At 41.0% G+C, this 23005-nt stretch overlaps 2 protein-coding genes across 7 annotated transcripts in view; one reads left to right on the plus strand and one right to left on the minus strand.

Annotated features, from left to right (window-relative positions):
* si:dkey-174m14.3 (uncharacterized protein LOC563117 homolog) overlaps positions 1 to 17948 on the plus strand; it is a 29523-nt gene extending 11575 nt beyond the window's left edge. For 2 of the 6 annotated variants that reach the window (XM_042389623.1, XM_042389625.1), the window contains 5 exons: positions 8311 to 8472; positions 10291 to 10357; positions 11902 to 12009; positions 12696 to 12776; positions 15622 to 17948. In XM_042389623.1, the coding sequence (XP_042245557.1) occupies positions 8311 to 8472; positions 10291 to 10357; positions 11902 to 12009; positions 12696 to 12776; positions 15622 to 17034 (1831 nt within the window). In that variant the 3' untranslated portion in view covers positions 17035 to 17948. Of the gene's footprint in view, positions 1 to 3858; positions 4161 to 4693; positions 5497 to 8310; positions 8473 to 10290; positions 10358 to 11901; positions 12010 to 12695; positions 12777 to 15621 lie in introns of those variants that run through there. The other 4 variants (XM_042389620.1, XM_042389622.1, XM_042389621.1 and 1 more) reach the window with 4 other exon arrangements.
* A 1483-nt stretch (positions 17949 to 19431) lies between these two features.
* On the minus strand, positions 19432 to 22127 carry rdh14b (retinol dehydrogenase 14b). Its single transcript, XM_042390814.1, is given in 3 exon segments — positions 19432 to 20315; positions 21555 to 21767; positions 21769 to 22127. Coding segments are annotated over 3 exon segments (972 nt in total). The 5' UTR covers positions 21910 to 22127; the 3' UTR covers positions 19432 to 19697.
* Between the last annotated feature and the right edge of the window lie 878 nt (positions 22128 to 23005).

The following is a 23005-nucleotide window of genomic DNA, read 5'->3' on the forward strand; positions in this document are numbered from 1 at the left end:
GGGCTCTTTTAATGGTCAGCATGAACAGGAAGAATGATCACAGCAAGCAAAACCAGTTTCAATCTTCATATAGGTACCTGACTGTTGTTTTAAGACACACTTAAAAAATTGTGAACCTGTCCTTTAAAGCCTCATTTTAGCCAAACATAAACCTAAAAAATAAATGTTTTCTCTTTGAGTTCTGTTGCTTGTGTCATCATGAGGATCCCAAACTGAAAGTCACAAATTACACATCTTTTTAAAAATTTTTTATTATTTTATTTTTTCTGGAAAGCTGTTAGTGTTATATTGCTTTCTATATTTTTCAATATAGTCTTTCTGTAAAAGCACCATTCATGCATCCCTGAGTTGAGGCCTTTTAGTCTGCCTCTTGAGATTCATGGATGGACCATAAGTACATCTGAGCCGCCTGCTATATGTATATAAGTGCCCTAGGAAAATGCTTATGGACACACACACACACACACACACACACACACACACACGGAAACAGAGAAAACAGAACAGTACACTGCAGGCTAGCAGATTTGCAGAGGCGGTTCCTTTGTTGTGTCTAATCACTACCTGTCCATTCGAGCTCCACTCGTAAACAATATGTTGTGATGGTGGGCGGTGTGCATGTGTGTGTGTCTGTGCGCATATGTGTGTGTGTGTGCATGTATGTGTGCTTATGTCTGTTCTTCTTTTAATGAGCTGAACCCTTTTGAAAGCTGCTTGTGCTTCTCCGTCCCATTTCCTTTTGGTCGCGGCTGATGAGATGGCAAATGCTGTTCTTATTTTTGAGTGAAAAATGCCACAACATTTATTATATTAACCTATTTTATTTAGAAAAGTATTGTCCAACCGACGAGCCGGAAGCCAAAAAATGAGCAGACTGAATGAGAGAGAGAGAGTGGACAAACACCATCTTAGGGCAGATTTGGGGTTTCTTTTACTCTCAAGTTAATGGGAAAATATGAAATGCAAAAGCAATTCAGAATCACAGATTTGGAACACACAGTAATCACCAGGAAATGTCAAAGTTGTGATTTTCAAATCGAGTGAGAGGTTTCAGCCGGAGTTTCGGTGTAAGTGTGCAGATTCTGGGTCAGAAGAAGACGAGGTCTCAGTGGCTTTGCTAGGCCAGCTCTCAGTGGGATTCATTGGCACCGTACCATGATTTTCTTGTCTGGAGGCTGAGGCTGTTTTTTTTAGAACAGCGTGTGCTTTTGTGTGTGCGTTGTGTGTCTATGTGTGTTTGTACATGTGTGTATGTCAGTCCTCTTATAGCTTGGGGCTTTTCTTGCCTCTAGTCTACTCCAAACTTGTATTCATTTCAACTTGCATAATTTGGTCAAAAACGCTTTCAGTTATCAAGTGTATGTCACAACATTTTACATTATTTTGTGTTTATGCTATTTCTGCTGGTATAGGGAAGATGACGGCTGCGGTTACACCATTTCCTTCCAAAGAAAATCTATTCAGAGAAGCATAATCAGCAGTTCACAGGAATTTTCTAAACATTTTTCAAGTTTTACCACAAGATTGCAGGAGGACCACATCTTCTGTAAACTACGGTGGTCAGCGCTTTCTTCTGGCAGAGAACACAACAAGCTTTGAGTGTATTAGGACATGAAAAATATGAAAATCTTTTTTTTTTTTGCTAAAAAGCACTAGAAAAACAAAAACAATGGGTGTGTTCTGACTGACATTAACACTGGCAATGAATGCACCCTCCTCGCACATTTCAATGAGATGTGTGTTGGCAAAGCAGAGGTGCTTCGGCAAAAAAAGTTAACCTGGCTCAACCTTTGTTGGAATGCGCCATCATTTAGCAAGATGCTGCTTTGGCCAATCAGATACACACACATTCTTGCTTACGTGTAACATCAACGACAAAAGTGTACTGTTGTGCTGTGATAGTTTTCCGGAGTTGTAAAGTTTTTAAGTATTATAGTATTATTAACCGCTGTACAGTGTTTTGGCATCTGTTAAGCCTTAAAAAAACAGTCTGACATTTTGGAAAAATAACCTTTTTGCTTTCTTGCCGACACTAAGATGACAGCATTGATACCACTTTCGTATTTGTACCAGCAGCCAGTTAGCTTAGCGTAGTATTAAGACTGGAAACAGGGAAACAGCTAGCCTGGCTCTGTCCAAAGCTAAAACATCTGCCTACCAGCAACTCTAAAGCTCACTGATAAACACTTTACAGTAAATCTTGTTTGCTTTATGTTGAGGAAATTACTGTGTTGGGCCAAGAGATAATCTGACACATAACACTCTCTAAAACCACAATGTTTTTTTACACTCCTGTTTTTGTATAAACCATATACGATATAATGTGTTTATTTGTGAGCATTGGAGGTGCTGGTAGGTGGATTTTGTTACCCTTGGACAAAGCCAGGCTAGCTGTTTCCCACTGCTTCCAGTCTGTATGCTAAGCTAAGCTAACCAGCTGCTGGATGTAGCTTCATATTTACTCTACAGATATAAGAGTGGAATCAATCTCATCTAACTCACAGCAAGAAAGCAAATAAGAACATTTCTCTAGACGCTAAACTATTCATTTAAAACTCATGCATGTAATATTTCACTCTTCTCACCATTCCTTTAGCAAAACTATTTAGTATCTGTTTACAACTTGTTCTGATGCTTGTATTGGGCTAGATCTGTTCATTATGTTGACTTTTTGGATTTCAGCAGAACACATCTGTGTACAGTATATTTGTATTATGTATATAGTATACCAGTATTTGTGTTTGTGTTTGAAGCTCAGTTAGCCTCCATCACCTTTTCTGCTCATTCGAAAATCCTCTCAGGATGGTTGTCATGATTATACACTCCCTTGTGCTGAGTGCCATCAGCGGCACATGAAATCCGTTCAGCGGGTCATTATCCCCCGCTGCTGGTAATGATGTTGGTAGTTGGTGTGTAACTACTTAGGTGTCTGCTCCTGAGTTAATCAATGCTGGACAGAGACAGTCGTGTAAACCCCCACACACTCACAGAATAGTATTTGAAAGGGTGGTTGAGGTGGTTGAGTCATACTGTACATGTCACTGGGCTGAGTGACTGGTGCAGGTTAGCTATACCTTGTTAATCTGAAGGCATACGGGGCCTGAAGAGCTTCTTCTTCTTCGTCTTCGTTCTTTCTCTGCCGATGCTGCTTGATGAGTCAGCCTCTTGGGTTCCCCCGCTCTAATGCTGAGGTCTGGGCCTGTGATAAGGGCTTTTCCTGAGAGCCAATCTATCTGCAAGGTAGATGCAATCAGGAAGGAGGGAGAAACAAATAGAACAGGCAGGAAAAGGAAGAAGAGAGAAAGGAGAAAGAGAAATGATGATACACAGTAGAGGTTTCACTCCCACTCCCCTCTTCTTTCCCGCTCTCATTTGGCAACAACTTCTCCCTCTTGCCTGCCTTAATTGAGGAAGGCCAACTACTCTGGCTAGCACCCCCCCCCCCCCAAAAAAAATGCTTCCTGTTTCTCCCCTCTTCCCCATTCCCCAACTTTAATATCCTCCTCTTCCTCTACCGCCTCCCCTTCCTCTTCTTTTCAATGCTCTGAGTTCCTCTCAAATGTCAGCATGGCATGAGTGGGTGGCAGGCAGCGCCATCTGAACGAGCCCCGTCTACGGTTTGCTGCAGTGTGAGGATCGGCTAAAGGAAGAAGAAGCAAGCGAGTGAATGAGCGAGTGTGTGTTGGCAGTTTGACACCTGACGTAGCCTGGGATGTGTCGCTAACAGCTGTCCCTTTTGACTTTTATGTCGGACACTGTTGCTTTATTTCATTCTTGGGTGAAAGGGATTGAATTGCCGCAGCACACAAACACAATGACATACACAAAAACACACAAAGACATGCAGGTACACATTTACACACGTGCGTTGGACATACAGATGCATCCACATACATGTAGAAGTCACGCATTTCTACTCAGGCTCATATATACATAAAGACATGCTCACACCCACCAAATCTTACACACATATCCAGAGCCGGTGTGCTATGACTCAGAGGGGAGCAGCTGGAGTGAAGGCTCCAGTGGCAGTGGTGAGCTGTCACCATCTGGAGGAGTACATGTCTCCCTGCCTCCTCAGCCTGCAGCATAAATCACCTCCCAACAACTGGATGTCAGTGGATCAACATGTTTCTTTGCGTCACCTGGTCTTCACATATGTGTGTGCATGTATTACGTACAGTATCTAGCTCAAACGTGATGCTTTGCTTGTCTCTGCCACCTTGCTGCAGTCACATCCAGAATCCATCACTGGTTCCTTTCTGAGTGGACAGTCCAGCACTCGGATCAGAGGAGCTTTGATCAAGCTTTGACGCGCCGTCACATCTAATAACCTGCACCATTTGTCTGTGGGCTGACGGCTGCACCTGTGCTGCGAACGCCATCGAGATGCAGGGGATCAGGGGGATGGAAGAAATGTTTAGAAAAGTAGCTTCAGTCTGTTGGCCTTGTCAAACTCTTTTCATGCAGTCGGTAGTAGATGTGTCAGTTCTTGTCCTCTGTGTTTGGACATATAAGAGATGAAGACATTGGGTCAGCAAGAAGGGATAGAGGGATGTTTATACTGATAAGTCTGAAATCTGCCTGTCACAAAGGTCTTTCGTCCACCACCAATGAAATAAACCTAGAAACACATTTTACTTTCTTTTAATATATACCAGAAGTAGAAATACATGGCGAGAAAACCTTTCATTTAAGCAAACAATAGAAATATGTGTAAGGATAATTGTAATATTTTAATTTACTAACATAAATTCCATAAACTTAAAAGCTTTGCAATAGACTGCCTCTCTTTCAATGGGTTTCTCCTCACATGATAGTTGAACTTTGCTGCAAAACAGAGAGAGGCCCTTGCTCTTTAAGTCTGAAAGACTGAGACCAAAGCTTGACATTTACCACAGATGTCTTCAATAGTTGTACTTTCATTTCACTTCCACTGGATCTTTGCAGGAAACAACACAGTGTGACATCATGAAGGGAAAAAATATGCCATAAAACCTACATCAACAATTGTTTGAGAATTTTTAAAGAGTGGATTTGAACCTTTTAAGAGACGTTAAGCCTAAAAATAATCTGTTACTGTGAATTTAATAGAGAGTTTAATATTGTTTTAGCCTTTATTTGCCTGCCAAGGACAAAACTGTGGGGCATTTTGTCATTAAAGTGATTATCAGCGCAAAATACTAGCGGCATCAGTCCAGCATTTTTAATACTGACCTTTTCCTTCAAATAGCATCCCTGGTTTAACCGTACTAATAGTTGACAATCTGTCTGTTTGCTTTGTTTGGCAGGGTCAACACAGGTAGAGCACTCAGTAACTCTGCAGGCCAGACTTAGCTGGTCTCCTTTGGGAAACTAACACACATGCCGGCTCCCTGTGGACAATCCCTATAAACACATGAGAGGGAAGGAACACAGACAAACCATGAAAAAGATATACATTGGCAAAACCGCCTTAAAAGTTCCCCGAAATGGCGGTAAACATCCGAAAAAGAGGTAAGAGTGAATCTCTCAGACGCCATCTTTCCATCCGTCCTCGTTTTTATCTGTTTGTCCGCTCATCCGCCCACGAGGTGTCTCCTTTCGCCGTCCAGTGGTGCTAAAGCAACCTCATCCCGCCTCTCCAAGCCCAGGAGTCATGCTGCCTCGTCATCTCATCTTACCAGAATGAAAGCACTCATTACGTCTGACTCAGCTCCTGTTCACAGCAAAGGTCACTAATGGGGGATTTTTCATCCCTGGAGCTACTTCATGTAAACTCATCCTCTATCAAACAACAAACACCTGCATTCCCCTGCTAATGCCTGCCAATCAAAGAGAAGCAGAAGGTGAGGAGGTGGGGGCTGCTGGGTAATGCAGCACTGAAATGCCATGCAGTCAAGAGATGTTCATTGAATCACTCTGTTGTCAGGTATTTTTTACGCACTGACTTGGTTATAGATGCAGCAACTTTCCACTTAAATTGAGGCAACTGCTTGAAAAGATATTTCAGATGTGGAAAAATATCTTTTCAGTTTAAATTTGTACCAGGAAAGGCACATTCTTATTAAAGTAGTGTATGTTTAGGGGAGACTGAACTTTTAGTTGTACAAAAGTTCGGTGCAGAACTGTGCTTGAGCGGGAAATATTTTAATCGAGTAAAAACTTACTTAACTTGCAGATCCAAACTACCAAAGTTTTTCAGAGGCACAAGTTAGCCAGCTGAAAAGACCTGTGATCAAAATACTGAATAAAAGCCTTTCATTTTCCATGTCTGACTAAGCTATTTCTGGCGTTGAAACATACATTTTTAAATGGATGAACATTTAAAACTTTTGTTAGGTGGCTAACGACAGTCACGCTACCTCTAACTTAGAGGTAATGTAAGTAATGTTAGCTAGGTGCTAGAGATGAAAAATGCGGATCACTTTGCTGATTTTAAATTGTTTCATTCAGTTCCTTTCAAAGATTCGTCACCATTTCGTCACCGTCCGTCATTTCAGTAGTACGTTCAGTCTGCTGGTTCAAAATGTTGCATTCAGTTCCATACAAAAACAGACTTACACATGCAAATAATGACTTGCCCACTCTCGCTAGCAAAGGTAGACATGATGTTGTCATACTGCCACAAAATCTCAGAGTTGTAGTTCATATCCTGTCTCCAACCAACAGTCGACTTTGGTTTCTTTAACCTTGAAGGCCATCTTCCACTAACTGTAGCAAAGCAATATTAGTTGCCATTTTTTAAGCATACCTGAATCGTAGATGTGTCAGACCTGGCAAGTCCTCCAAATTAAAATAACAAAATAAGCTATTTGTCCAGCTTCAGAACAACACATACATTACAAGCGTTTTCTGCTCTGAGGCCTCAGCACTACATTATTTTCCCATGCCTTCAAAACTTTCACAAGTCACATCAGGATGCAACAACACTGTAAAACACTGTTAAAATAACTTCTCATCATCGTGATTACAATAACAACTGCTTGGTTAAGGTTAGGGTTGACAGCGGTTGTGGTTAAAAGAAACCAATGTTGACTCATCAATCCATTCCGAATTTCTTCCTTCATTCCTTCCTGGACAACATCGCCCGATTCCTCCTGACAAATAAGAGTCATGATTCCCACACACTCCTGTTAGTCAGTGTTCACAAGGAAAGGAATTCCCGAAAGATTTTAAGATTTTAAAAGCACAAACAACAAAAAGAAAGTCCTAATTTGACATTTCAATAGAGGGACTTATTGCAGATTGTCTTTGACCTCACTCACTGATGTTTAAATCAACCAGTGAGATTTCTGCACAATCAGGTATTTTGTGTGTTTGACATGTCTGTGAATCAATTCCAGTAATGCCTTATTTGTGTGACTGCCCAAAATTAATAATCCAACCAAAATGGTTTATAAGACTAAAATTTAGATGAAAAATTTAGATAAATTACAGAGAAATGGCTACTTTCCCACCCACTGATTGCATAAATATTATCATGCATATTCATGAGATGGAAACTGGATGATACCTCCACTTAGTGACCTGAAAGCATTGAAAGGGAACCTGCCCCTGTTTTTTCCTGTCTCTCAGCCCTCACCCTCTGCATCTATGATCTTGTTAAAAGAGAAAAAAACAGACAAAGAGAGGAAGTGAAAAGCGCGACGTGACCACATCTCCATCCACTCTGTGCTATCTGTTATCCGGCTGCAGATAGAGTCATTACCCTCCTTCCTCCATCTGTCCGTCAATACAGGGTCCATTAAGCCCAGCCGTGCACACTCAGATCCATCACGGCAACAGACATTTCCTCTTTTCCCACTCACACTTGCCCTTTTATTAGATTGAGGCCCAGGTAATGCACATACTCTAAAAATAGTCATCATTGTGCTGTCTTGCTGAATTACATGTGGGGGGTATCGCTGTTCCGTAAATCTGAGCCTTCACAGTCCATTCATGTGATGTATTAGAGTTCATTGGCTCATATTTCATCACAGATTACACCCTCCCCTTTTTTTCAGTGGGAACAATCTCACTGATGATTGGGTTTCTGCAGTGTGCTGTAGATCTAATGACTTAAAAAGCTCCATATCCCTGCTTGTCCCTGCCTGGATTCTTAATTCAGGATTTGTGTTTTGGTCCCACGTTTTCTTTATACAAAGCACTTTCGCACACAACTTTTCTGCTTCTATCACCCTCTCATGATGTTCTCATTACTGCTGCATGGCCGTTTAGGGGTACATTAAAATGATATGTATACCCTTATAAGTCCATTTAGATAAGCATATACCCAAGTTACAAGCTTGTTCCCTCTGCCATGTGCCCTGTGTGTTTGTGTGTGTGCAGCTCATTGCTGGAGCAGAAGGAGGACTTGCGGAAGCGGCTTTCCTACACAACACACAAGCTGGAGCTGCTGCAGAGCGAGTTTGACTCCACACGGCAGTACCTGGAGACAGAGCTGCGCCGTGCACAGGAGGAACTGGACAAGTTCACTGATAAACTGCGCAGGTAGGCCTACATACTGGAAAACACTGAGGATATGGTGTGCAATAGAGATATTGGGTTTTAATGGGATTTTACCCCAAACTTCTTCTTTATTTAATCAGATAATCTAATCTAATTTAGATTAGATTCATTTTTTGATTTGTTTTAAGACAGACCTGAGTACAGGAGCAGAAAAGTGGACAGAGAGAGGACATAATACACATTAGGGCTGCAACTAATGATTATTTTCATTGTTGATTAATCTGCCAATTATTTTCTCGATTCATCAATTCATCGTTTGGTCTATGAATTGTCAGAAAATAGTGAAAAATGACTGTTACAATTTCCCAGCATCAAAGGTGACGTCTTTAGATAAGATTATTAGGAAATAAAGTATGAATATAAATAAAGTTACTATAAGTGTATGAATAGCGAAAAGAGGAACTATTGGTTCATAGAATTATGGGTTCTTGTGAATGAAACACATTTTGTCTCATCAGCATTTGGAAAGTTTAGAGATTTCTTAAAAAGTCAAAAGCAGCTTGTAATCTTGACATGGCTTGAGTCAGAGCAAAGCCAGATGCATTTAAAACCATGTTGTCTTCATAAAAAATAGGTAAAGTCTGTGTTGGCACAATAATATTACTAATGTAAATTCTGAATAATTACGGACCAAGAATGGAGCCTTGTGGTACGCCTTTGGTTATTACAAGGGGGGATTGCTTAAGACTTTTAATGTAGTTAGCCTGTAATATACCAGGGCCCATATTTATCAAATTGAAATGAGAAAATGTTACACAGTGAAAAAGTTATATTAATTGTGCAGGAGAGGAAGGAAGCCCAGAGAGCTTATACAAAGTCCCCCTAGAACAGGGTAGTTATAGCTCACGATTTGCATTTGATTTGAACATTTGATGGAATGTAACTCCACTTTTTCTTTTTTTCACACTTTCATGCATTCTCATTGTCTGCACTTATGGTACTAAATTCTCCTTATAATTTGATTTCTCCCTGATCTCTCCCTGCTGCTGTTTAGTTTTTTGTTTCCATTTCAGCCAATTTCCTACTATTTTATGCCTTTTTGCAAAATGCTATATCACATAATCCTTGTCTTTGATTGACTACTCCTGCTTTAAGCATACATGTGATTAATCATGTGATCACTTGAGTTACTCTAAAATGTTACAACCACTTTTCTGTAAGTATTTGAGTTGCTTGATAAATGTGTCTTATTTTTACCACTCAGTAAAAACTTTTTTACTCTTTAAAACATCCTTAAGTGTAATTCTCAGATTTTTGATTACAAAAAAAAACGGGCTCAGACAAACAGTCCTGCGTATGATTCATGCAATGTGTTGGCTAAAATGTAATGGTCAATGGTAGAAAAAGCCTTAGAGAGATCAAGAAATAGAATAGTGCAGAGCAGTTTCTCATTTGTGGAATTATTAATATCATTTTGATGGCTGGGATTGCTGAATCTGGAAAAGGAGTTGTACCCACGACCCTAACCTACCACTGAATCTCTCTTTGCACAGCGAGTGAGTGACTCACATTATCTGGAACTGCTGTCCAAAATGTTGCCCTGTACAGTGTGTCTCTTTTCTCGACCGCAAGTACTAGAATGAAACATTCACTTAATCATCATATCAGTAGAGTGAGGTCAGTGAAATGTGAAAACAACTCTCACGAGTGCCATAAACTGAAACAGTTGAATGTGATTCAGCTCTGACTATACTGCTGGATGTGCCAATATGCATATTTTCAGTGTGGAGAGGTCTCTGCTGCTGTGTATCTACAAACTATTTTCTGCAAGTGAGCAATGTCGTTTATTGTGTGGTTTAGAATACAAAGCAGCTACTCAGCACTGCAGAGGATCAACCAAGATCTGGAGGAAAAGATTCACAGAAATGTAAGTGTTAAGCTGAGTAAGCCTATGTGTGGGTGTGTGTGTGTGTGTAAGTGTGTGTACACCCATTCACATGAATTCCCATGCTTGCGGTTAAGTACCTGTAGAAACAGAAGAAAGAGAATCACATAAGCAAGTCATGCGGTTTAGAGATGGTACAGAACGCATTGAGAGCCAATTTGAATATGAATGCCCTGCTGTTGGTACCACTGACGTTAATTATGGCTTATTACAATTGGCTGTCCTCCTTCCAATGGCAGACTGATAGCAAACCCATTGTTCCTCAGGGCACCGCACTTCACTTTATTTGTCAGACATTGCTTTTGCCGGTGGAAAGATACAATTAACTAGCCTGTCTGAGAACACTGTATGACCATCAGGTGCCTTTGCTGTTGAATAGACAGCTGAAAATGTTCGCCGAATGGGTTTGATACAGCACAAGATAATAATCATTATGGTTTCCGTCTTGATTACAATTCAACAGCAGTGAGATACCAGGTAAGGAGATGAAGGTCACCGGGCTTTTTGTGAAAAGAAAAAAGGTCATTTAAAAAAAAGATGAAAGCCAACCTGCAGCTTTTTTTTTCTTTTGAAGCATCCTCATCAGCTGTTATTGATTCATCTCACGTATTCCTTCCTCAAGGGTGAGAAAGGTGCTGAGTAAGTCTCTCTGTAATCGTAAAGCTTGTTTACTCCAGAGGTGCCACAAACCCATCTGACCCCTTGGCTCCTCACAACTATAGAGAATGTAATTACAAGACAGGTAAACACAGTGATACACTTGGAGTGTCTGTGCTTCTACTCGCCCAGACACACTGTTCCAAGTCTGAAGGAAAAGGCAAAATTTTTATTCTCTTAAACCTACACAAGGCAATGTATGTATGTATTGACTGAAGTTTTTGGTGCCACATATGGAAAATGTGCTTGAAATACAAGAAGTAATGAATTGAAATGTCAGTGTCTTTTAAACAGCAGCAACAGAAAACAAACCTGGGCTCACCAGTAATCAGCCTTCCTCAGCCAACAAAAAAGAAAAACATTTACTCTTGTGGAGGGCTCAGTTTACTGACGTCATGGTTTCTCAGTTACCCATAGTAACCGAAACACTAAGTTACAGTATCTCTTGCTGCCACTTGAACACTATCAGTGTGTGAACTCATACAGTATATCTTTAAATCCATCCAGTGTTTATATTTAGAGCCACCCTATCGCAGAGAGTAGATCCTGTTTATGTCACAGAGAACATAGATAATTAGTATATATGAAAGCTTTACACCTTCCTATCCATTAGATTTTGGAGTTATAATGTCAATTTATTATTACTTAGATGTTTTGCTTTATGTCTTCCTGTTTCATTTGGAGGAAAACTACCTTCAGTAACAAAATCATCAAAGTTCAACAAAGTTATTGCAAATGTGCTCAGTGCTGTCACTTATTGGAAAGTCATGGCACTGGATCAATTTCAAAAAGACTGTGAAAAACTGTGATGCATGCTTCGATGAATGTCACCATTCTGAGTATTATAACTCCTCTCTCGGTGTCGTCAGAGCCAGCACCACGACGATGAGAAGCGAGCTCTGAGCAGAGAGATCATCGTTCTAAACAACCATCTGATGGAGGCCAAGCTCACCATTGAGAAGCTACAAGAGGACAATGTAAGTGCTCAGTGAGCGTTAGACTACTCAGACCTCATATCCTGTCTGTGACAAAAACAATCTGCTTGATTTCTCAATAATTCAACATTTTCACATTACAATAACATTTGTCAAAACAAGTCATTTATCTTAATAGTAAGAAACTGAACAGGCTTTTGTTTTATTGTGTTGGCTACAATATGCTGCCATACCTGTCAAGTTATTTATAAAGCCCAATATCACAAATCAGAAATTTACCCCAAGGGCTTTACAACCTGTACAGCACATGACAACCTCTATCCTTCAACTTGCAATTCAGACAACAAAAAACCATTTAACAGGGAAAAAATGGAAAGAAAAAAAACCTTCAGACTTGTAGACAGACATACCTGTCTATTCCCTTACTAGATTGTACAGAGAAAATAGGAATTATCCTTCAGTTATTTTGGGAACTTTTTTGTCATGGTTGGGTAAGGTGTTCATAGCAAAACAGATCAAACACTGCTCTTATTCCTGTTCATAATGCTGCACAAAAGCCACAAAAAGGTGATGTTTGCAGCTGTAAACAGTGAGATTTTCAGTTTCAAAGAGAAGCAAGCAAAGTAAGGTTGGGGGAGGGGGGCAAAGTGAAATAAAATGAGGAAAATACTCACCAACACCAGTATTCAATATGCTGATATCTCTTGTTGTGATGTTGTGCTCCATAGGATCTGTACAGGAAGGACTGTAACCTGGCTGCTCAGCTTCTCCAGTGCAACAAGTCTCTTTACAGGGCCCAGCTCTCTGAGGTGAGCTATAAATTGTTTTTTTTGGACTGGACACACCTTCTCATTCAATGGGAATTGTATCCAAACTTTGACTCGTACTGTATTTTTTTTCTTCCAATTTTTATTTTAGCAGTTTAAGAAGAATACATTCAAATTCTTAATTAACGAAAGTCACACGCAACCAAGAATAAGAACTGTAAGAGCTTAAGGCTTTTTGCTCTGACATTTGATGTGAACCCAGAAAATTACATATACGGCAAAAAAAACAATTATTTTTCAATGCATTGGTAGCCCAGTAAAAGGGAAAGAAATTTGTATCTGTTTCTGTATTTGTTAACAGCTGATTTGTGAGGAGATTAGATGTGAATGAAAGTGTTGAACAGCACTAAGCTAAGTTTTCAGCCCGTGACATAAGATGGGCAAAAAATATGCTGTCTCGACAGGAAGGTCATCTTGTCTTTTGTGAGGCAGAAGAGATAAGAGACAAGACTTGGTGGAGCGATGACAACTGTAAGTCACTACAAGACAGGCAGAGACTGAAGACTAAGAAAATCACTAAATTATATTTTTTCTTCTTTTTTCTTTTTTTTGAATGAAAAATCATTGTGACATTTTATATTTATTTGTACAAGATATTATATGCCCCATCCAAGTGTAGTTACCAGTGTATTTTTAAAAAGTTGAATTAGTTTTGCTGATTGATATTTACCTGGACCACTTTATCACATTATTACATGCATACATTATGTTATATAACATTATTGTAGTATTATTATTGCAGTGTGTTTTATACAAAAATAGTACAGTCACAAAAATCACAATAGAGGCAAATTCAGCAGTCACTCTTACTTTTTAAGATTAAAGGTTACATCAAATTTAAATTATATTTACACAAGAACAAAATGTCAAATATACAAATGCACATAAAAAAAAGCAAAATAACAATACCACCAGCTGAAAACAACACCAACAAAAATAAAGAAAAAAGAATAATAACTAGAACTAAGTTGCTGTATCAAATATTTGTCCAGTTATTGTGTGGCAAAGAGGAAAATCATTTAGAATTTATATTTTTCCAATATAAACTGCCTTATGCTTTCATTCACATTAAACTGTGCTGACACTGAACTGACATCTCATGGGGGCTTGAACCTGCAAAGTAAAAGTAGCACAAATCTTGTCAATGAGACATGACTTAAGTAATCCAGGGCTCTCAAGTCTTTATCCTCCTGTCACTCAATATGCAGCTAAATTAAAGTGTAATTATACTGCACCAGATCTGGTAATCATGTAAGTGTTTAACAATGAGTAAGCATGAAGCAGCAAAGAAACTGCTTCATGACAGATTGTGAACAAACATGAGGAAAACTACAATATGTGGAAAAATATAAATGGAGAGCACACTGCAGCCTGATCACGCGATCCTGTGAGAAGAGATGCATGTGGATATTGATGAGTGTTTTAACACTAGGCCAGCTTGGCGCCACTTTCCGCTGCATCAGCCTTGGGCCTTGTGCCTGGCCATGTGACAAGAGCTGATTTAAAGCTGGCAAGTGTCCATGAGGTTAAAGAATGCCTCTCCACGTTTTTGTCCATATGGCTGAATGGAAATATCAATGCAAACTGCATTTGGTTGTGTAAGACTCATAAAATATCCCCCTACACATACACTAAACGCACAAACACAAACACGCACTTGCTGCACAAAGTATAGGATCTGATATGGAGTGAAAAACTGTTCTGCAGGCTCACTGCCAAACATAATGGGGGTCAGAGGCTATACATGCACTCACTGTATGTCGACCAGTACGCCAGTCCTGTGGGAGGGAGCTAATCGAAAGCATATTGATGAATGATGCGGCAGCATTTTGAGAAGTGCAGTGGCTCTTCATCGCCTACTGAAGTGCTTTAGTCGTTTGTTTTGCTGCAAAACAAGCGCAGAGAGGGTATAAAATGATGGGCTCAAATTTCTGAACGCCACATAAAAGCTAATTGTGATCTTGTTCAAAACGAGGCCGAATGAAAAATATGTGGACAATAATTTAGTGGTAGTTAGTTTGGTCGAAGTTGTAATAAAACTGTTATGATAAAATGTCTTTTCATGTTCTCTGTGGTGTTTGCCTTTTCTCTGTCTACAAAGTTATAATTAGCCTGCCTCTCATTGCCAATTAGGAACAACTGACTAGATTCCTGTTGATGATGTGCTGCGGTTGGCTTAATGCTTGTTGCTATGGAGAGGCACAGATAGTGGATGGAGGTTTTTTTTTTTTTATTGAGAAATGCTCGGAATAGAACAATGTCTTTCTTTTCTAAGAAAGGCGCCTTCATTTTCTCTTCCTCTTTTGTTAAGGCTCTTGTCACTGAAAATGACACTTGTATTTTTTTTAACTATAGTCACGAACACAATTATTCTAGTCACATCAGGTAAATACAGAGGTGTGTGTTGTGGTGTCATACTCAAAAGTCACCTGCTCAAGAAGTCACATACTGCAGTGCAAAGAGACAACAGAGCCTGCAAAAAGCAAATGGCAAAAAAACAACATATGATTTCGTTTGGTTAAGAAAGTATACTGTAGTATGAGCTCTCTACAAATAGGCGATCATTGAGTTCCCATGTTAATGTAGACTTTCTGGGTATAGAGGTTGAGACAAAATAGTCAGGGGAGTCTTGTAGTGCAATGGAATGTAGAGTGTTCAAGAAACTATTTACACTGAATAGAATAAAGTGCTTTGAATATTCTGTTTATTACAGAACCTGTAAGTTCCTGTAAGTTCAAAAACCTTCTCAGAAATAGCACACATACTGACGTCATGCTACTGTACAGCAGCACTTTAATCACATGTATCTTTTCTCTGACATCTTTAGCTGCCTGCTGATTTTCAGGAGCGACTGACCATGCACATGGAGGAGTCTCCTCTCTGTCACACCTACTCTGACTCTGTCCCGGCCTCTCTAATTGCCAAAGTGCTTGAGAAGCCAGATGAGGTCTGCAGCAGCAGCCAAGCCTCCCGCTCCCCTAGCCCCCAAGCCCAGGAACACGCGTTCATCTTGGAGAGCTTGGGCCCAGGAGAGCGCCTGGGGCTCCGGGCAGCGTACAAATCTGACCTGTACAGCAGTGACACGGCCCTGTACTGCCCTGACGACCGGCACCGTGAGCGGAGGCCCAGCATGGACCTCCACGGTCAGAGGAAGCTGCTGTATGGACCCCAGAACTCCACTGACAGCACCCCAGAGGAGGGCTCGGTGGGGTTAAGGCCCGGCTTCTCCCAGGAGCACTTTGCTAAGTTCCCTACCACACTGGGCGCAGGCTCCAGCTCCTACTCCAGCTTCAGTGGAGGGGGCTCTGAAGACAAAGGTAATGGCCCTCCAAGCAGTGCAGCTTCCTCCCCGCGCCATCACTCCCTCTATATGGACTGGAGAGATGCAGGGGACTATGAGAGAAAGAGTGACTCATCGTGGGAGAGGGACAGTCCAAGAGGCTTTGCCAATGCTCATCCCTTCCAGCAGACGGAGCTAAGCCACCACCAGAACGGCAGCTCTCCTGTCTACAGCCGCACCATGTCCTCCTGTTTCAGTGAGCCCTACGAGCCGCTCCCTCCATCCTCCTCCCCGAGTGTTGCCTACGGAGACAGTCGTCGAGGCAGCACACTAGCCCCAGAGGAGGAGGAGCTTATTGGCCGATGGAGACAACTTAGTGTGGAGGACTTAAGTGCCCACACCTACCGCAGTCCAGGCCGGGCCTCGCCCTACAGCTTCTCAGAGCAGCACTTCTCTGTCCGGCCAGCCAAGATCCGACTAGGGCCGCTCTACAGCAGCTTCCAGGAAGGGGCTGACTATTACCATCACGGAGTGGGTGTCATGGACCCAGTGTGGGTCGACGCCAGCCCCAGCCCCGAATGCAGCCCAGGGCTGCGGCAGGCCCACAGCCAAGCCCACCTGTATCGAGCTGAGGACAGCCAGGGGTCGGAGCACAGCCTCTACCACTCAGGGAGCTCCAAAGACAGGGAGGGCAACGTGGCAGCTGGAGGCCAAAGCACGGATTATGTAGACCCCAGCCCCAACAGTTCCACCGAGTCTCTCAACCAGAGGTCCCTGGAGATGGCCGCAGACCTGCAGCACTATCAAGTGGAGATGCACAGCCTGCCTGCACAGGTGAGCCAGTCACCACCACCGGCCCCACCCCCTCCTCCTCCGTACAACCAAAAATTTGGCTCCCTGGGACTTTCCAGGAAGGACAGTCTGACCAAGGCACAGCTATATGGAACGCTTCTGAACTGAGGGACTTTTCAATCAGGTAAATTATTTGATAGGATGCTAGATGCAAGGCCCTGGTATGTCCAGCTACATCTTCTAATAACACAATCATTTTGATAGAAAATGGTTTGAATAGAAGCCAGGAGCCACAGAATTCAAAGTATCACAAACATGTAACTGTATTGCTGATTATTCAAAAGCTTTGATTGTATGACAGTGGGTGGCTGCAGTGAAGTCCAGAGCAAGTAAGTCATGTAAAAGTTATAGAGGGGCAACAGGGGGAGAGGAGATCAAGGGGCCCCTAAAATTTGCAAGAATGTGTATGTATTTAAATTACAAATGTATAAATATATACTTATAACTGAAAATTGAGTGATATATTTTGTATGTAGCTGTTAACAGGAAATACATCTAAAACAATCACACAACTGCAAATCTCCTTGATGAACCTGGAACTTGTACATAAATTTTAAAAACTGCCAATCCTATATTCAGAAACTCTAAGAGGTACTGTATTTTAATTGAGACTTGATGCCCGTATAAACTGCACATAGATTCGTTTCAGTCACTATTTTCAATTGGCTGAAACAATGTTGGCCTTGTGAAGATTAAAAAATGAATGTGGGACATAGAAAGATGACAAAAAACTAACAAATCACTTACATGAACAATGACACATTTTGATTTTCCTCCGTTGATTGAACTTGACAGTATCGATGGGTGTGTTATATTGTTATTGATGGAACGTTTTGAGATGTAAACATCTGTCTTAGCAGTCAGTATTATTTCATTTTTTGCTCTTCTGTATCCCGCGGAGAGGTTTTCCTGCCCCCATTCTACCTCAGATTTGGATGCCCACACCCCATCAAGCCACTGTAACCCTGTTTCTTTAACAACAATGCATGTTTATATATTTCGGTTGTTTTGTTCGCCTAATAAAGCACAAATTATACATATAAGCTCCTAGCTTCCTTTAATGTTCAAATGTAACTATGTGAGGATTTGAAATTTGTTTGTCTGCTTTCAAACATAGTAGCATATGATCAGTTGTTATTTTTAAGATAATTACATGTCTGCTGTTTCACAGCAAGTTTCATTATTCAAATTTGCATCACTGCAGCCATGTGGTGTATGTCTGCTGAGTCACCACGAAGCCTTGCTTCATGACTGTTGTGGATTTAAAAATAGGTTAGTAGAGAAGGATTTTTGCCAAGATCAGGAAAACTCAGAAAAAAAGTTTGTGTGTTTGAAGAAAATACACCAACAAGAAAATACTATAAGGTAATGTATGCTATGCTCTGAGTGTTTGTGGTACATAAATTAACAGCTGATGTTCAACATCCATTAGCACATAGTTATGTGTCATGCTCGTACCATATACAAACAGGGTGGGCAAAATAACAGGACTGATTTACAATAAAAAAATATCTCAAAATATCCCTGCAGTGAATACGACTTTTGTGATAATATGGTTAAATGTTTTATGTCAGGAACCTGCTGATTCAAGTTTTTTGAGTCTCCAGATAGCGGGGCTGTTATATTGATGTAATATGTTGAATTCCCTTTATTTTGTCCTCCAGTATTATGTGCAGTATTCTTTAAAAAAAAAAAAAAGAAGTTCACAATCTCCGATGTAGATCACTGTTCTAGGAAACTCATTAAGTAATTTCAGAACCATTTTCTTAACATTCTTCACAATTTCATTTATTCTTCTGCATCAGAATTTCACATTGAAATTATTGCTTCATCTCCCTTCAATTCCTTCTGCCGAGCTGAGTTAAATCCATCCAGAGGAGGGAGCCACGGCGCAGCAGCAGCTCGCTGATCTTCACTGTCGACCTTATACGATTCCTGCTCCTCCAGACACAGCAGAGAGCATTTACACTTCAAACACATAAAGAGGGAGAACCAGATTAAACGTCTACCCCCCACCTCTCCCTTTTCAAACTGCAAAATACATGCTAAAGCATGCGCAAATTTAGCATTCAAATACAATAGCTGAACTAGAAATGGATATGATTTTCAAGGCACTCTGAGGATTTGCACGGCACAAGCACCTCACAGTGGAGGCAAATGTGACAACTCGGCTTGGCTTTGATGAATGTTATGATGAGATGATTTCTCTCTCTCTGATCTTGATGTGTGTGTGTGTGTGTGTGTGTGTGTGTATCATGGTCAGGTGACTGGTACAAAGAGATACGGAGCAGAGCTCTATCTAGGTGTTGTATTCATAAACACAGGCCAGCCAGGCTTGCTGGAAAACAGAAAACTAGCAAGTTTTAGTGATCATTTTAACATTAATGTTTGTACATTTTATCCACTGATAATTTCAAAGTAGTTTGACTGGAAAATCTACTATTAAGTATCATGATTGTCCTCATGTGTCTTTCTAGGAGGCCAAAAAGTCAGAAAGGTCCTCTGTTCATGTGGATGCTCATGGTACAATTTTTAATTCAAAGCACATTCTCTGATCAACTCACTGCAATGTACACTCAGCACTTTTCCTCACAGACTCTTAATTTACACACTTCATTGGCACAATATGTCAGTCATTTAATAATTATATCCCCAAGTTGGCAATTGTTCTTTTCACGAGCCATCTCTCACAGAATAATATCTGTGGGGCTGCTAGAGATTATGTATTTTGTCCAAGAACAAACAATACCGTCCACAACACAGGACTCGACTCAGTCAGTGAGTCCAACCATCCTCCTGCTTATGTCCCACAGCTTCTTGGCTGCCTGGTCATCTGTGGCTATGGGCATCAGCTCCTCCTCCTCACAGTTAGCGAAACACTTCCCCGACACTCCCTCCACCTCAGGTGAGCAGGTCAGATAGAGAGGGGTCTGGGCCCCCTCCAGTGGACTCTTGAAAAAGACCATTGAGGCGAGGTTGAACAGCGGCTTTGCCAGGAAAGGGATTTCAACATGCCTGCCGAGTCTGGTCCTCACGATACCCGGGGTGAGAGCATTGACTGTGACCCCAGTGCCTTCCAGCTGGCGAGCCAGTTCAAGCGTAAACAGCAGGTTGGCCAACTTGCTCTGACTGTAGCAGAAGGCCTTATCATAGTTATTTTCACTATTCAGGTCGTCAAAGTTGATGTGGCCATACTTGTAAAGCTTGGAGGAAACCACAACGATGCGGCTGGGAGCGGACGTCTTCAGGAGGTCCAGCAGGAGGTGAGTGAGGAGGAAGTGGCCCAGGTGATTCACACCGAGCTGCATCTCAAAACCATCCTCTGTCTTTGTGTAGGGACACTGGTAGATGCCTGCATTGTTGATGAGCACATCAATCTTGGATTCCTCCTAATGGATTACAGAGATTGACATGATTTAAGACTCCACAGTTTCCACTTAATAACATAATCACAGAAAAGATACTATACACCTTTACAATGCAAGGAAAAATACATGCAAAGGAATTCTAGATTTTTCTTCATTTAATCTAAAGGTTTTGTGTATTTATTAAATACTGTCATATAAATATAAGTAAATAAGTGAATTTAAAATTGCTTATGGCTTTATTTTATCAGAAACTGCCTACATGTTGATGGCTCAACAATTAGCCACCTGTGACTGACAATATACTGTAAATTTGTCTTCAAGGAGATGCTAGCATTGTCTATGTTAGCATCACTTGTAAGATAGACCTTTCCAATGTGCCTGCCTTTATTAAGCCTCAAATTAATCCCTTTAGGGCCTTGCTGCTGCCGATTAATTAGTCCTGGTAAACAAAAAAAACAACTTTGAGGGATCACCCTGAGACATCCAGTGGTGATGGGAGGCAATGTCACCTCACGAGAAAGAAAAAGGCAAGCTCATGTTACTATGAAGAAGGGAAAGTTTAAAAGAAATATACCTGGAGCAGTGGTATATACTCTGAGAGCACTGTGACTTAGTTATGCTATCAAAGGGCACCTACTGTGATGTAAGAATTATTACCAGTTAGACTTTAGCCTTTGCTACTACAGTATGAGTCTCATTACACTGCCTACAACTTTATCCACCATTTCTTTGTATCAATTTAGTTAGGTTTGTGGTTTGTGTATATAGTTATTTTATAACCACTTTTGTTTCATTTCCTTATATATCATTATTATTCATCTTTCGTGAATGTATTTCAATGTCATGCCCTATTCTGTAATTTTTCTATTATCCACAATAACAATTTGAAAAATAAGAAAGGCATCTAGGGTGCTCAATAACATTTGACTGGCCGTGTACGTTACAGTATGTGACAAAATAACTATTAGGTTTAATCTGAAAAACTATAAAAGTGAAAAATGTTCTGCAAAGAGCAGGACACTATCATTTGTCAAAACACATGCAATCAGCACCACGGAGAGCCCCCTTCAGTTAAAGTGACAGTCTCCTTTATACCGGACGTCACAATGACAGGAATGACCTAGACTCCAGTCACTTCAACAGTCACACTGTTGACAACACAGTAGCTTATAAACAAACAATCTCCATTCAGCTGGAAAATAACGTTATATAAAAATCAACTTCCCCACGCCTGCTTTCACATGTACCATGACACCTTACCTCCTTAATCTCTTCACAAAATTTGCGAACTGATCTAAGCGATGCAAGGTCCAGGTGTTTGATGACCACCTCCCCTTGCTCTGGTCCGGCCTGTGTCTTGATTTCCTGGGCTGCTTCTTCGGCGCTGCGCTGGTCCCGACAGGCCATGATGACCCGGGCCTGGAGCTTCAGCAGCTCCCCGGCCAGGGCCTTCCCTATCCCGCTGTTAACCCCCGGTCACGATGACCGTCTTTCCATGCATCGTGTCCGCTGGATACTGTAGCAGCTTCATGGCTTTCTGGCTGGGGAAGAGGCGGCGCAAAAGGAACAGAACCCCCCCACCAGCAATAACAGCAACCACTACGGCAGTAAACATGGAGGCGGGGACCGGTCACAGGTCAGCAGGGACAAAACCGCTCAGTGGCACGGTGTGTGGCGTTTCAGTGTTACAAAATCGCCCCGGAAGTACTTCATACGCAAATTTGTCAGCTTAACTAAGCGTTACACAAAACGGTATAGGTACTATATACCATAATATCTGTATTTTCTATTTTAAAGCAGCCGACGCTAGCAACAAGCTAACTAAGCTAGCAACGTTACCTAGGTTACTTGAGAAAAGAAGACGGAACTACTTCCGGGGTATTCTTCATTACGTCACTAGTTGTGTCACATTTGAAAATTCTCGGCGCAGTAGGCGCTAGGCGTGGTGGTGAATAGGCAGACCACTCCTTCATCTTTCCCCTTTCGGTTTCACAGGCTAACAATCTGGTGATGGTGTGTTGTTATTTAGCTAATGTTTCATGTGTTTTCAAGGCACATTTCGTTTGGTTTTTATGTTAATTCAATAATTTATTTGCATGCAGGTTACGTTGATGTTATGTTAGATTTATATGTGATTGAGCTTAGTAACAGACTACTGTTAATAAATTAACTAAACTGTGATAACACCCCAACTTAATGAACTCTGAGCCCGTTAACTAACGTTATGTAACGTAATCTACAGTTTTTGATATGTATATATGGTGACCAGGCGAACAGCAGGGCACCAGACAAATGGGTTTAGTTTACAGCCCAGGTGTTGATGTTATCATGGCAGAGATTGCTTCATTCATAATTACGATGCATTATTTTCTGATGATCAAGTTCATTATTAGAAGTTTTTTCTAGCCATGAAATGTATGCCTTTGTTGTTTTAGTGCTAAGAGTTAGTTTATAGCCTACCAATGCACAATTAATAATCAGAGTTGGAGTGTAAACGTTTCATTTGAATACGCGATATCCCCATAACACAACATTATTTATCCTAAACTCAGTATTTTCAAGGGACACTTGATTTGCAAGTTTTTTTGTTTGTTTGTTTTGTTTTCCATCGTGAGCATTTTAATTTGATTCGCCATGAGCCGTAAAGCTGTAAAGTATACCTATGATCATCTCTGGATACTATTTGGAGACCAAATAAACGACTGCATATA

The sequence above is a fragment of the Thunnus maccoyii genome, chromosome 17 (genome assembly GCF_910596095.1).
Source record: "Thunnus maccoyii chromosome 17, fThuMac1.1, whole genome shotgun sequence".
In the NCBI taxonomy this organism is placed as follows: Eukaryota; Metazoa; Chordata; class Actinopteri; order Scombriformes; family Scombridae; genus Thunnus; species Thunnus maccoyii.